The sequence below is a fragment of the Rutidosis leptorrhynchoides genome, chromosome 3 (genome assembly GCF_046630445.1).
Source record: "Rutidosis leptorrhynchoides isolate AG116_Rl617_1_P2 chromosome 3, CSIRO_AGI_Rlap_v1, whole genome shotgun sequence".
NCBI classification, from domain to species: domain Eukaryota; kingdom Viridiplantae; phylum Streptophyta; class Magnoliopsida; order Asterales; family Asteraceae; genus Rutidosis; species Rutidosis leptorrhynchoides.
Genome location: NC_092335.1, coordinates 197,632,329 through 197,647,405, shown reverse-complemented (window position 1 = coordinate 197,647,405; position 15,077 = coordinate 197,632,329). Strand labels below are relative to the sequence as shown.

The window sequence follows — 15,077 nt, the reverse complement described above, 5'->3', positions numbered from 1 at the left end:
TTGGTGAGATGATCAACTATTACCCAAATAGTATCAAAACCACTTGCAGTCCTTGGCAATTTAGTGATGAAATCCATGGTAATGTTTTCCCATTTCCATTCCGGGATTTCGGGTTGTTGAAGTAGACCTGATGGTTTCTGATGCTCCGCTTTGACCTTAGAACACGTCAAACATTACCCTACGTATTTAACAACATCGGCTTTCATACCTGGTCAACAAAAATGTTTCTTGAGATCCTTGTACATCTTCCCCATTCCAGGATGTATTGAGTATCTGGTTTTATGAGCTTCTCTAAATACGATTTCTCTCATATCTCCAAATTTTGGTACCCATATTCTTTCAGCCCTATACCGGGTTTCATCTTCCCGAATATTAAGATGCTTCTCCGATCATTTGGGTATTTCATTCTTTAAATTTCCCTATTTTAAAACTCCTTGTTGCGCCTCCTTTATTTGAGTAGTAAGGTTATTGTGAATCATTATATTCATAGATTTTACTCGAATGGGTTCTCTGTCCTTTCTACTCAAGGCGTCGGCTACCACATTTGCCTTCCCCGGGTGGTAACGAATCTCAAAGTCGTAATCATTCAACAATTCAATCCACCTACGCTGCCTCATGTTCAGTTGTTTCTGATTAAATATGTGTTGAAGACTTTTGTGGTCGGTATATATAATACTTTTGACCCCATATAAGTAGTGCCTCCAAGTCTTTAATGCAAAAACAATCGCGCCTAATTCCAAATCATGCGTCGTATAATTTTGCTCGTGAATCTTCAATTGTCTAGACGCATAAGCAATTACCTTCGTTCGTTGCATTAATACACAACCGAGACCTTGCTTTGAGGCGTCACAATATATCACAAAATCATCATTCCCTTCAGGCAATGACAATATAGGTGCCGTAGTTAGCTTTTTCTTCAATAACTGAAATGCCTTCTCTTGTTCATCCTTCTATTCAAATTTCTTCCCTTTATGCGTTAATGCAGTCAAGGGTTTTGCTATTTTGGAGAAATCTTGGATGAATCTTCTGTAGTAACCAGCCAATCTTAAAAATTGACGTATATGCTTCGGAGTTTTTGGGGTTTCCCACTTTTTAAAGGTTTCGATCTTTGCCGGGTCCACCTGGATACCTTCTTTGTTCACTATGTGACCGAGGAATTGAACTTCTTCCAACCAAAATGCACACTTTGAAAACTTAGCGTACAGTTTTTCTTTCCTCAATACTTCTAGCACTTTTCTCAAATGTTCTTCGTGCTCTTGATCATTCTTTGAGTAAATAAGTATGTCATCGATGAAAACAATGACAAAGTTGTCAAGATATGGCCCACACACTCGGTTCATAAGGTCCATGAATACAGCTGGTGCGTTAGTCAATCCAAATGGCATAACCATAAACTCGTAATGACCATAACGCGTCCAAAAAGCAGTTTTTGGAATATCATCCTCCTTTACTCGCATTTGATGATATCCAGAACGTAAATCGATCTTTGAATAAACCGACGAGCCTTGTAGTTGATCAAATAAGTCGTCAATTCTCGGCAGTGGATAACGGTTTTTGATGGTAAGTTTGTTCAACTCTCTGTAGTCAATACACAACCTAAATGTACCATCCTTCTTCTTGACAAACAAAACAGGAGCTCCCCATGGTGATGTGCTTGGTCGAATGAAACCACATTCTAATAGTTCTTGCAGTTGGCTTTGCAGTTCTTTCATCTCGCTGGGTGCGAGTCTGTAAGGAGCACGAGCTATTGGTGCAGCTCCTGGTACAAGATCTATTTGAAATTCAACAGATCGATGTGGAGGTAGTCCCGGTAATTCTTTCTAAAATACATCGGGAAATTCTTTTGCGACAAAAACATCATTGATGCTCTTTTCTTCAGTTTGTACTTTCTCGACATGTGCTATAACAGCATAGCAACCTTTTCTTATTAGTTTTCGTGCCTTCAAATTACTAATAAGATGTAGCTTCGTGTTGCCCTTTTCACAGTGTCTCATATTTCCCACAAATAACACTACCACATCAGCGTAAACCCCTACAACTCCACAAGACTACAACATTTAATATTTCCACAACAAATGGTCTTATAAAAGATAATATCAAAGAGATTAAATCATCAAACTTTTGAAGTGTAAAACAATATTATTATACAAAGTTAAATCTTTAAATTGTTTAAGTTGAAGGATTAAATTATCAAGAAGAAAACATAGATGTCAAAACTAAAAATAAGTAAAACTTTGAGTATTAACCATTTTTTCTTTTTGTTAAAATAAATGAAAATTTTATTAAAATTGTGTTCAATAGGCTTTAAGAAAAAGCCCAATTTACCATTCAAATTACTATCTGGGCTCTGATCAGGCTTTTTAGGCCCAATTCTGTTTCAGTGAATGCACCCGCCGTTGTCCTTCTCCCTTCGATGAACAGAGCAGAACCCGATTAAATCCTCGTTATTTTGCAAAAAAGTGCGAAATTTAATCTTGATTTCTGTTGGGTTTAATCTCAAACGAAATGGGTTTTAGCCGCCTTCTGTTACAGGTTCGTTTAGCCTCCATAAATCTTCAATAAATTATCGATCTTTGTGTGATTTCGTATATACATATGTGCATTTTCTGTCTGATTCATGTTGACTTGATATTGCTTTTATTGTTATATGAATCCTATTTTAGCTACCCATTTGGTTTAAACTAATTTCCTGTTCCAATTAGCTCAAATTTTAGTGTGTGAAATTTTTCAGAAAATAGGGTTTAAGCAAAATGCTTATCTTAATTTTTCTAAGATGATATAAATTGGGGTTATCGATTGATCGTCGATTACGAAAAAAATATCATCTTTAAATCTGTTGATTTTGGTTTTGAACATTTTCTTGTCTTGTTAAAACAATAAAGCAGTATGTTAAATTGAACATTTGAAATAGTTATGTAGAAATGAGTTATGTGCGTTAACAGATCGAGTTGTACCTTCATTACATTTATCAGATCGATCACCCCGAATTTTGTATTAATTGTACGGACCTATAAGTTTTGACCTAAGAAACATTACAGCTTTGTCATAACTAGAAATATCGTTGTGTAATACAGTGAAATTATTTTTATTTTTTCTTGTTGAAAGTATCTGATAAAATGCCACATTAAACTCTGTTTCTTATATAGGTTTCGAGGCAGCACTTACAGTTGAGGAATGTGAAAAACTTATATCCATGTTCTTATCATACTTCACTAATGTTCGCAAGCAATAAAGGTTCTTATTTCTCTATTATTTAATTATTTAATTAAATTCCCAATTCACTCATTTATCTCAAACAGTTTATATCTTTTCATTGTATCTCAATATCAATTTGGGACATTAGCGTTGGTCGTGCCTGTACTTTTTGGTACACGATTACACATTTTATTAACAACTTATGTATACTATTAAGCTTCTAAAGACATCCGCGATCTAATTTTTAATTATTTTAGACACCGACAATTGAACAAGATGTAATCCATGATATGTACAGGAATCACTAATGAAAGTGTTGCCTCATATGCATTCAACTGTCAAGAATTCAACTCTCAACATCGTTCATCCCTGATGATGTCATCAAGAGCATTGTATTCTTCAGACGCTAGTTCGATTGAAGTTAGTCCCAAAGGTATCTATCTATATAGACTGCATTATTAGTACAGGTGGTAATATGGGTGGGCTGGACTGGTTGTATAACGAATCAAATCGGGGTTCAGTTGAAACAGGTTGTTTTTTTTCCATCCGTCCCAAAATAACTGTCCGTTTGACTTTCCAAAGTCTTTATTTCAAAATTTTACTTTAAATCATTTTAATTTGTGCTGTATAAAATTTGATGAAAATTATATGAATGTATTTGGTTTTAAAATTTGTTTTCATTAGTGTAACTTTTATCAAATAGTAACATATAACAGTCTAGGGGTGTTCATCGGTTCGGTTTTCGGTTTGTTCGGTTTATTCGGTTTTGAAATTTTTTTGGGCAAAACCGAACCGAAAACCGAATTCAAAGTTAAAACCGAACCAAACCAAATTCGAATTCGGCTTCGGTTCGGTTTTCGGTTAAAACCGAATATTATGAAAAAAACTGAGAACGATGTTAGTTTATTTTGTGGCGTTACTGATGTCTTGGTTATTTATATTCTAAAACAATGACGTACTATTAAATTATAAAGAATTCGATGATTTATTAATATTTACAGCTGAATTATGACGTTTACTGCTTCTGTTATTAAGAAGAAGAACATAATAATTTGAGTAACATAATTATAATGTGAGCTACCAAATCGTCATATGGGGTGAGAACATATTTTATTGATTGGATCCCAAATTATAATGACATTAAAACATAAATATACAAATTAAATATTTAAAACTTTTGAATTCGGTTTTCGGTTAAACCGAACTCAGAATTTTCAAAACCGAAAACCGAATTCAAATTCGGTTTCGGTTTGACTCGATCCGAAAACCGTTTTTCAAATTCGGTTTGGTTTTTTTCCGGTTTGGTTTTCGGGTTCCACGGTTTCAAACCAAATACAGACCACCCCTATATAACACAAACAAAATATTTAAAGTCAAATTTGTACAAAAAAGACTTAAAAAGTCAAAGTGGGACGGTATATCGCGGTTGATTACAGTTATTACAATGATAATATATAAATCTTTGACTATAACAATTTAGGAGGTTGTATGCATCAAAATGTTGAAATAAAACATCTACCTGTTTTGAATGTTGCGAAATTTCCCTATTAGCTAAAAAATCATCTACCTTGTTTGAAATAAAACACAACCCAATCGACCCATTCTTAAGTAATTGGGTCATTATTGCTACATCTAACTATTAGGTTCAGAATTTTTTCTTAAAATATGTTATTAGTGTTTAAAGGTGTTTAATTTTGTTCACTGCAGAGGCTGAACTGGAATTGTATGCTAAAACTCCTAAGGAATTGCATGATAAAATCATCAAATCAATAACAGATCAAAAAACAGCACCACGTAACAGTTGGTTGTGGGCCCTCATAGTAAACTGTGATAATCGTGAAGACATTAAACTTCTATTTAATGTCTTGGAGAACCTTCGGAAATTTGTTAGTTATAATCTTTTTTTCTTTCTTTTTTTTTTTTATCTTATGAAATTGAATTCCATAGTATTAAGTATATAACCTTACGCTCAATTGCAGAGACTATCAAGTCTTCGAATTTCTAAAAACTTCAACGAGAATATTTGCCGATATGTATCACATGTGTGTGTATCACGTGGAGCTACTGACTTTGGTAAGATATCTGTTATTTCATATATTTGATTATTTGTTCATTTGAGCTATTTAATACTTTCGCTTCCTGGGTCCCACTTTTATGATTCAATGAGAATAAATAAGTGAAATTTATTTTCATTTTTATCGTTTTCTTTATTTCTCATTTCCAATATCTCAAATAAGCAAGGCTGAATCATATCTTTAGTTTTTAACATCGTTTAAATGGGACTTGTATAATACTAAATTAATAGTTCTACGTTTGCAAACCAATAGGATCTAAACTATTTTCATGTCTACAACAGCCAAGAAGACACTTTGGAAACACAATGTGTACGGATTAACTCCTAGTGTTGCATCTGCTCATAATATACTGGTAAGTTTTTTTTTTTTACATCCATTAATAATTAATTTTTTTTGAAAAAGATCCTATTAATTCTTGCATTTTGTTTTTGCTTTTAATGGGGATATTAATTAATATTAATTAATTAATATTAATTTAAGGAGTTGAAATTATGCTGTTGTAGTTGTATGCTAAGAAACACAATGATGTTAAACTGATGGTGGATGTAATGAAACTATTGAAAGCAAACGATTTGCCCCTGCAACCTGGTACTGCAGATATTATTTTTAGGTATGCTGATGTACGCATTTCTTTCGGTTTTAAAACGTATTTTTTTAAAAATAAAAAATTATGATTTATGTGTCTGATGTGGTTATTAACACATTACATATCGTTTTTGCAGCATTTGTTACAACACTAATAGTTGGGATTTGATGTGCAAGTATGCCAAACGTTTCGTCAAGGCTGGAGTTAAACTGAGACGAACGTCATTTGATACTTGGATGACATTTGCTGCCAAACTAGGTATCTATTTACATTCAATTAAAGCCAAAATATCACGAATGGTCCCTGTGATTTGCATTTGAATCACCGGTGTTCCTTGTGATTTGCATTCCTGTGGATATTGCACCATAGGTACCATCGATGATTCAAAATGCAAACCACAGGGATCATCCATGACGAAGTCACGAAACAAAACTACAGGGACTACCAGTGATTTCTGATACAAACCAAAGGGACCATCCGTGATATTTTGTCTAAATTAAATTCAAATTTATTACTGTAACAGATATATGCTCAACTCTCAACTACTCTAAGAATATAACTTTTTCGACAGTTTTGCCCTTAACGAATGATCTTTGATCTGAAAGGTATTTGTTTTATTTACAGGAGATGTTGATAGCTTATGGAAGGTTGAGAAATTAAGATCGGAAGTTATGAAGACACACACAATTGGTAGCTGTTTTTCGTGTGCTAAGGTATTAAATTAAACTATTAATTATTTAATTATCATAATCCTGCTACTATCGTCTGATTAGGCTAATTTTGTCAACTGTTGTGTTTATATTAATCGTTTGACTTTTTGCAGGGTTTACTGCTTGAACGTAAACCCGAAGAATCAGCTGCAATAATTCAAGTCATCACCCAGGTAAAAATTTTGTTCAATGTTATCACATCTTATCCTAGTCTACATAAACGGGTAAACGGGTAAACGGCTAAGGTCTTCCATGTTTAGGCTACCCGGTAAAGGTGAGTATTTTTACTCATATGTATGCGGCCTAACCGGGTTATCTGTGCCCATTTCCAATCTTGTCCTTGGCCACCCAGGATATGAATGGTGTTTATCCTAGGCTGCATCTAGGGTCAAAAATAGCTTCTTTTTCTTTTCTTTTTTTTAAGGAAAATTTATATTTAACAAAAAATATTTCTGGGTTAAACTTGTTATTGCTTTTTTATCATATTTACAAGTTCTTAACTGATGACAGACGTTCCCGGAGGCAAAAAAGAGCGAGATAATGTTAGAGATTGAAAGGCTCGTTAACAAATGGCCTTTGGAGGTTTTAAAGAATCGAAAAGATGAGGACAAAATGGTAAAACATCATATTACACTTGAGAAGGTGGCTGTTTTTCGCTACTGATGTTGTGGAATTTTTCCTTTTTTTTTTTTTTTCTTTCTTTTAGGCTTTGGCTGCTGGTTTGCTAGAAGATATCCCTGCAATGATCTCGAGTCTTCGAGGTTTGGGTGTAAAGACGGACGTGAAATTGGAAGATTCTACCAAAAGAGCTTTCTGAGTGTTAACATTATTATTAGATGTTTTTATTGTCATTTGATTCAAAAAAATGAGCAAAATTGTATAAGTTAAAGTTGGCCTTTTTAAAGAACGTTAGAGTTCACTTTTAGAGGCATTTTGGGTGATCAAAACTGGTTGTGCGGGTTCGTGGATCTTTGTTGTCAAGCGTTGGCTTCGACTAATTGCAAGAATAGAAATCGCAAATTTTTGCGAGTATTGTTCCTGATTCAGAAATGGATTAGTAAAAGAACTGAGAAAATGTGGGATAAAATAGACAATGTAGTCATGCATTGTTTTTGTTATAATTTTTTTATTTGAATAAAACAGATTTACCAACCAAAAGTAGTCCAAGATCGAATGCTAATGATAAATGCTAATAAATTTACTTTTTAGGTTAATGTCCAACTCTAATTGTTGGTTTAATTTAGACCTGTTTACCCAAAGCTTAAAAAATGAGTTGATTGGGTTTACTTGAAGACCCAAATGGGTTCAAGCAAATAATATCAAAAATTACTCCAAGACTTAAATGGGTCCAACTACATTATAGAAAATTACTTAAAGACCCAAATGGGTCCAAATGAGTTTAATTCAAAAGATTTGATTTCAGAACGCGAGTTCGAGGCGCGTTATTCGACGTGAGTTTTCGACACTTGGTTTTGACGCCCGTTTTCGGCACGCGTTTTTAGCGCCCAGTTTTCGGCCCCCATTTTCGGCGCCCGGTTTCGACCCCCGTTTTTGACCCCGTTTTCGACGCCCAGTTTCGGCCCCCCGCTTTTGGAACCCGTTTTCAACGCCCGTTTTCGGCGCGCGTTTTCGGCGGGCGTTTTCGGCCTCCGGTTTTCGGCCCCCGTTTTCGGGACCCGGTTTCGGCGCCCTGTTTCAGCGCCCGGTTTTCGGCCCCCGGTTTCGGACCCCCGTTTTCGGCGCGTTTTTTCGGCCTCCGGTTTCGGGACCCGGTTTCGGCGCCCTGTTTCAGCGTTCGGTTTCGGCCCCCGGTTTCGGGCCCCCGTTTTTGGAACCAGGTTTCGGCGCGCGTTTTCGGCACGCGTTTTCGGCCTCCGATTTTCGGCCCTCGTTTACGGCCCCCGGTTTCGGCCCCCGATTTCGGACCCACGTTTTCGGCCCCCAGTTTCGGCGCCCAGTTTCGACGGCCGGTTTCGGCGCCCGGTTTCGGCGCCCGTTTCCGGCGCCCGGTTTCGATGCCCATTTTCGGCCCCCGTTTTCACCCCCCTTTTTGGACCCCGTTTTCGACACCTGGTCTCGGCCCCCGGTTTCAGCGCCCGGTTACGGCCTCCGTTTTTGGACCCTGTTTTCGGCGCCCGGTTTCGGCACCCCGTTTTCGGCTCGCGTTTTCAGCCCCCGGTTTTCGGCCCCTGTTTCGGCACCCTGTTTCGGCGCCCATGTAAGACCTTAATATTTATTGTACAGAGGTGTAAATAGAGTACATGAAGTATGGGTGACATTGTGTAATCAAACAGAGGTCAGAGACTGAGCTGAGCATTGTGCGCTCAGCGCACACCTAAGGGTGCGCGTGGCGCACTGTTTACTGTAGCCGAATTCTGTTTCTTTTAATGAGATATTTTGGAAGGGCTTTTTGGTAAATTCACTTGGGGACGAGTTAAAGGCCACCAGATCAGTTTGTGGAGTGTCATAACTCCATTATCACCAACCTTATCCTATCCACTTCAATTTTAGAGAGAGAGTGAGATTCTTGTGTGAGAAAGCTCAAGCAAAGGAAGAAGGAGCTAGTTTTGGGTCTTAGCTCGAGTTATAAAGTTGTTCATCTCCTCTCTAGCTACGTTTTGATTGTAGTGGTATGTTCTAACTTGGATTTACTTACTTTGATTTATGTATGGGTTAGGGTTTGGGTAAATGAAGAACATAAAACCCATATTTGGTGATTTTGGGTGTTCTTGGGTAAGATCGAGTCATGAGGACTCAAGAATTGCTAACCTAGGGTTTTGAAATGATAAATGAGTTTATGAGTCATAATTGATTAGTTAATTACTAGCACACCTAGTTATTAAAATGAATGGGTGTTATGTGGGTTAGTGGATGACCCGCAATGGGCGTGTTGGCTTTAAAATGGTCAAATGAGTAACGATTGACCTAGTGGGGAAAGAAGGGTATGAAATACCCTAAATGTGTATTAGTTAGTGTGGTTGGACCTTAATTACTAGCTTTTAGTGATTTATGATGCTCTTGACCTTAAATGGTCGATTTTGATGTAAATGGGGCATTTAATGCATTTAAGTCATTAAATGCACATGAGTAAATTGTTGGTGATTAGTCCAACTAGTGTGTGTGTGTTGATTGAGTACTTATTGTATTAGGTACTCGGCTTTGAAGCATTCGGAAGTATAAATCGTCACCAAATCGTTAAGGTGAGTGGAATAATTATATATGTATGTATATGATTTATTTATTTGTGGGGTATGTATAGCACCCCGCCAAATTACCATCTGACGGCGTGTTAATTCAGGTCTCACAGTTAACAGTTACGCCCTTTATATGAGACGTTTAAAGCAATCACATTTAATTTTTTTAAAAATTAACTTTCAAAAACATAAGTCAATAATCCCAAAATAGAAACACTGTTGTGATCGTAACCACAAGCCAACATGTAAAGGCCCGTCCTAATCCACCTGGACGAAATCTTCTACATTTGGTCCCATTGCGAGGTACTGACCTAAATATGCCATGAATGACTTCAAGTAATATCTTTAAGTTGAGCAAATGCACAGCGGAAGATTTCGTTCATACCTGAGAATAAACATGCTTTAAAGTGTCAACCAAAAGGTTGGTGAGTTCATAGGTTTATCATAACAATCATTTCAATATATTAATAGACCACAAGATTTCCATTTATAAATAAATGTACACTCGCAAGTGTATAAAAGTATTCTATAAGTTGTAGGCACCCGGTAACAAGCCTTAACGTTCATGTTTTACCCTCTGAAGTACACCAGATCAGGTGTGTTTAAAATAACCTCGAAGTACTAAAGCATCCCATAGTCAGGATGGGGTTTGTCAGGCCCAATAGATCTATCTTTAGGATTCGCGCCTACCGTACATAGACAAGTAGTTTAATGTTACCAAGCTAAGGGTATATTTCTGGTTTAAACCCACATAGAATTAGTTTTAGTATTGTGCCTATTTCGTAAAAACATTTAAAAAACAGCGCATGTATTCTCAGCCCAAAAATATATATAAAAAGGGAGTAATGAAACTCACGATACTGTATTTTGTAGTAAAAATACATATGACGGTACTGAACAATGCAAGGTTGGCCTCGAATTCACGAACCTTAAGGAAATAGCTAAAAGTATAGTGTTGCAGCCCGAGCTTGAACCCGCGATCTCACGCTAAAGCACAAACTCCCTTAAACCATGCCTCTAGTTCTGTCTTTCATGAATTAACATCTCCCCAGAAATATATATCCGATCATATCTATTTCTATAATATGGCCCAGCTCATCTTCGGCCCAACCGAAATTTTGTAACCCAAATTTACACAAGTCCATTTAGATAATTAATTGGCCCAACACTAAAATAATCTCACAGCCCAACATTCAATTTAACCTCGGCCCATCAGAATTTCCTAACTAAACCTCGGCCCAAATAAATGGTTAACCCAATAGCCGAAATGTTTAAGCTTTTGAGATGTTAAGATAAAAAAAAAATTATAACTCTTAACACTATCGGTTCACCAACAGTTCCAACCCACTTTGTCTACCATAACATTTTTCATTGTCCCACACATGTCTTGGAGATTATTAATGAGATGTATTTTAATATTCAAATACACCCATAATGACAACTTTAAACTGTGACCCGATATAATACTATATTAGTTATCATCATGAGATTTCATGGGATTCGTTTGACAGAAATGGAAACCAGCATGACAGCATAGTATAAGCAGCGAACAAGCACAGGTGTTACGTTGGTCCCATTCTCCTCACACGTCCAGTTATCAAACCCAAAATCATATTAAACAATTAGATGTTTTCAAATCTTTGTGTAACAAAAAGGCACCCACTATCTTTGGTCTTTCATCAAGCATTATCATCGAGAAAGAAAAATAAATATCATTTGTTTATATTATATTTCAAAAGGTGGATTCCCTTCCCTACTCACTTGGATATGTCGACCACCCCACCAAGGAATTTATAAAATACGGAGCACAAGAAAACATAAATATTACGCAGTTTTCAATATTTTTATCTCATCTTTAGTGCCCTCATGCACCTCCACTCATCATAAATAGCAGTAGCTTAATCAATTTAATTATTGTTTGTGAATATGAAGAGTATGGCGTTTTTGGTGGGTCTCGGCTACAAGAATAACAAATAACGTTGAGGGTGCAGTAGTAATGATTTGTTGAAGATGATGGGTTATGTGGTTTGATCAACATGAATCAGTAGCAGGTTGTGTGTAGTTTTTCGAGTTGAACAATTAGCAAAGCTGATGGTTTGGTTTTGTAACCGAAAACAGAAATATATATGGCAATCAGGTTGTGTTAAATTGAAGGGTTGAAGGTGGTTTAATGGTTGTCATATAGGTGGTGATTGCTTTGATGGTGATGGTGACTAACCGGTGGTTAATGGTTGTGATCCTTAAGTAAGTAATGTAATGGGTTTCATCAAGAAGCAAGTGGGTGAAAGTGTCGATCAAGGAAAATAAGAGAAAGGTTTCGGGTTTGAGTCGATGGAAACGAGATAAGAAGAAAGATGATGATGATTATTATGATTGATGCTCGAAGCTCCTGAATGAAAAGAAAAAAATATATCTATGTGGTAACGGTTTTAGGGTGGTGGTGGTTCCGGGTTGACAAGAAAACAATGAAGAAGAGAAATGATCCAAGAACAAAGGTTTTGAGTTGGTTTTCTTAATTTTTCTGTCTAATCCCCCGAAATGTAATAATGGATGCCAGTATATATGAATGATAATCGAATAGTTGAGGCAGTACATATGATAAGATTTGTTTTTGTTTGGTATAGAAAATTAAGGTCGGAAGAATCAATTTAACAGAAAAGATGACAAAAATAAAAAGCAGATTTGTATTCTTCAACAAATTGGTACGATGGACATTGATGGTTAATAATTTCTAGATAGAAACAACAATTAGATACAGTTTGAATGAGATGTGTAACGGATTTCAATTATAACAAAAATCAATTATCTAATCAGTATTAAAAATTAATAAATTTTACATTAATTATTCACTCCCAACCCCAAGTAAAATATAAAAGTTTTAAAATTTAACCAATAGTTCCTAAATATATTTTTAATGAGCCTATAATTTATAGAATTCATTTTCGTGACACCGTTTATTTTAAAATTACATAAGTTTGAATTTAACTTGCTTAATATCGATCGACTGACAAACGAGTACTATTATCGTTTACTATTTAAATTCGAAATCATATAAATATACATTCAATAGATTCATTTTAATAATAATATCATATATTATTTTATTTACATAATTAATTAACTCATATAATATTTTAATTTATAATAATTAATATATATATATATATATATATATATATATATATATATATATATATATATATATATATATATATATATATATATATATATATATATATATTTACACATAATGGTTCGTGAATCGTCGAGAATAGTCAATGGTTAAATGCATTCATTAAAAATAGTTCAAACATTTTGAGACTCGGTTTAATAAACTTTGCTTATCGTGTCAGAATCATTTACAGATTAAGTTTAAATTTGGTCGAAAATTTCCGGGTCGTCACAGTACCTACCCGTTAAAGAAATTTCGTCCCGAAATTTGATTGCGATGGTCATGGCTGACAATAAGTATGTTTTCATGACACATATGAGTGGATAATTAGAGTTTTATTATCATTGAGTAATATGGATAGAATAATTCGATTATTCAAAGAGTACGAATGAAGCTATCACAAAAGATTGAGATAGAGATTTAACTTTTGACGTAGTCACGATTGAATTTAGAAAATAAGATGCGTCTTAACTTTTGACGTCGTCTTGGTTGAATTCCGGAATTCAAGGGATTTAAAGAAAATCTTCGAAATCTAAAAGATTTGATTCTTCGGCGAGTAAGGAAATTAGGATCTCTATAATTTAATGCGGTCATCTGTCTTGATTGTTTTGTCGGATACTTCCATTATAAATTGACCTCTTCCATTTTATTACTTTCACCACTTCAATACTTTCTTAATTCTTAATCCCAAGAATTGTGAAAATGCTTAATCCAGTTCTGATCCTTGTTCTTATTCTGACCATTACAATGATTGTTCTTCTTTTCCAACTCCCACCAAAAGAATCTGTTAACTTCTACTATTATCTAGGGATTATTGTGTTCATTGTTCTCCCGTGTCTTTATATTGCTATTCGTATTAATGTACACGGTTTGTGATTTCTATGTTGTTATCGGGTCTTATATCTTCCCTTATGTGTCGGAGCTCTTCGCCTTTTTCTTCTCTTTTCGACCTCTAGTAAAGCGAGTAACGGTCCAGAATTCGTAGATATGGAGTTCCGAATGATCATAATGTTCTAGCAGGAAGGAACGTGATAGCATGATTTGATTTTCAAATTTATCAAAATTACAGAAGATAGAACTATCAAGAATACATTTTCTTGATATGTTCAAAAGTTAAGTAGAATGAAAGAGTTATGTAACATGGCACATGATGACGTTATAATCTGTGAATCATCATGTTCCAAAAGAAACTCAGCATGACTTACTGTAATATAATCACGTTGGCCAGGCGCCATTATATTATACTAATTCATGCTTCAATTCCCAACACTTCTCCAGAAATCATTCATAATTCAAATTTGAATGTTATAGAAATTCATAAACTAAAACAGTGTCTCATATGATGTAATGCAGATAGTACGAAGAGATAGATAATTTCGGCAAGAGTATTTATGAAAATATCCTCAGAAATATCGAAAATATTTATGATGATATTTTCAGAATTTTCAAGATCGAAGGTTGATGAATAAAGATTTTCCGCAAGATTTAACATGAGTAAGGAGCAAGATATTCTCTAAAGATTTCATCGGATACAGAATTATCTGGATTCTTGATGCACAGGTTTAGTCCTTGTGATTTGTCAACAGTCTCCTTCATAATTTTGCATAATCCGCTTTTCAGTACCAAATTTTCTATTGAGCATTCCTAACACTCCATTCTTTATCGTCATACTTTTGACCATTAAGATCATCTGCAATATCACTGTTTCCTCTGCATTTAATGTTACATATCTGAATCAGTAGTTATCAATTCGAGGTGTTTCGAGAAGATTATGTTTTTAGATGATTGAATGCTGATTGCAATTGTCAAGATTCATATGGTGTTGAAGGTGAAATCAAGTGGCAAACTTGAAGAAATGTTTAGTTTCATATGTTATAATCAATATTTTAATACCTTTTAATTGTCCAATGTTAATAGTCCACAGTTAGTAGTCCAAATATAGTCCAATAGTCCATATATAGTTTCATATATAATCTTCGAATTAATTAAGACGTATTGTATTATCTAAGGCTCAATCTCGACCCATTGTACAACTGTTGTCTTTGAAGTAATCTCGACGTATTGTGTACATGTGTCTTAAGATTTATTCGGCTTATTTAATTCGAAGATTATATTATATTGTCCCGGGATTAATCGAGACTAATA

At 35.1% G+C, this 15,077-nt stretch overlaps 1 protein-coding gene across 1 annotated transcript; it reads left to right on the top strand.

Annotated features, from left to right (window-relative positions):
• The first annotated feature begins 2,401 nt into the window (after positions 1-2,401).
• LOC139897151 (uncharacterized) lies at positions 2,402-7,711 on the top strand. The gene is made up of 12 exons (XM_071879807.1): positions 2,402-2,532; positions 3,147-3,234; positions 3,494-3,628; positions 4,903-5,081; positions 5,175-5,268; positions 5,552-5,622; positions 5,774-5,880; positions 5,993-6,114; positions 6,481-6,569; positions 6,680-6,739; positions 7,077-7,181; positions 7,273-7,711. Exons 1-12 carry the CDS (start codon positions 2,506-2,508, stop codon positions 7,381-7,383), a joined length of 1,188 nt encoding a protein of 395 aa, XP_071735908.1. The 5' UTR covers positions 2,402-2,505; the 3' UTR covers positions 7,384-7,711.
• Positions 7,712-15,077: the final 7,366 nt, after the last annotated feature.

Coding starts and splice junctions, on each gene's coding strand:
- LOC139897151 (XM_071879807.1), top strand. CDS start 2,506: ATGGGTTTTAGCCGCCTTCTGTTACAG. Junction 3,235..3,493: donor AATGTTCGCAAGCAATAAAG/GTTCTTATTTCT, acceptor TGATATGTACAG/GAATCACTAATGAAAGTGTT. Junction 5,881..5,992: donor ACTGCAGATATTATTTTTAG/GTATGCTGATGT, acceptor TCGTTTTTGCAG/CATTTGTTACAACACTAATA.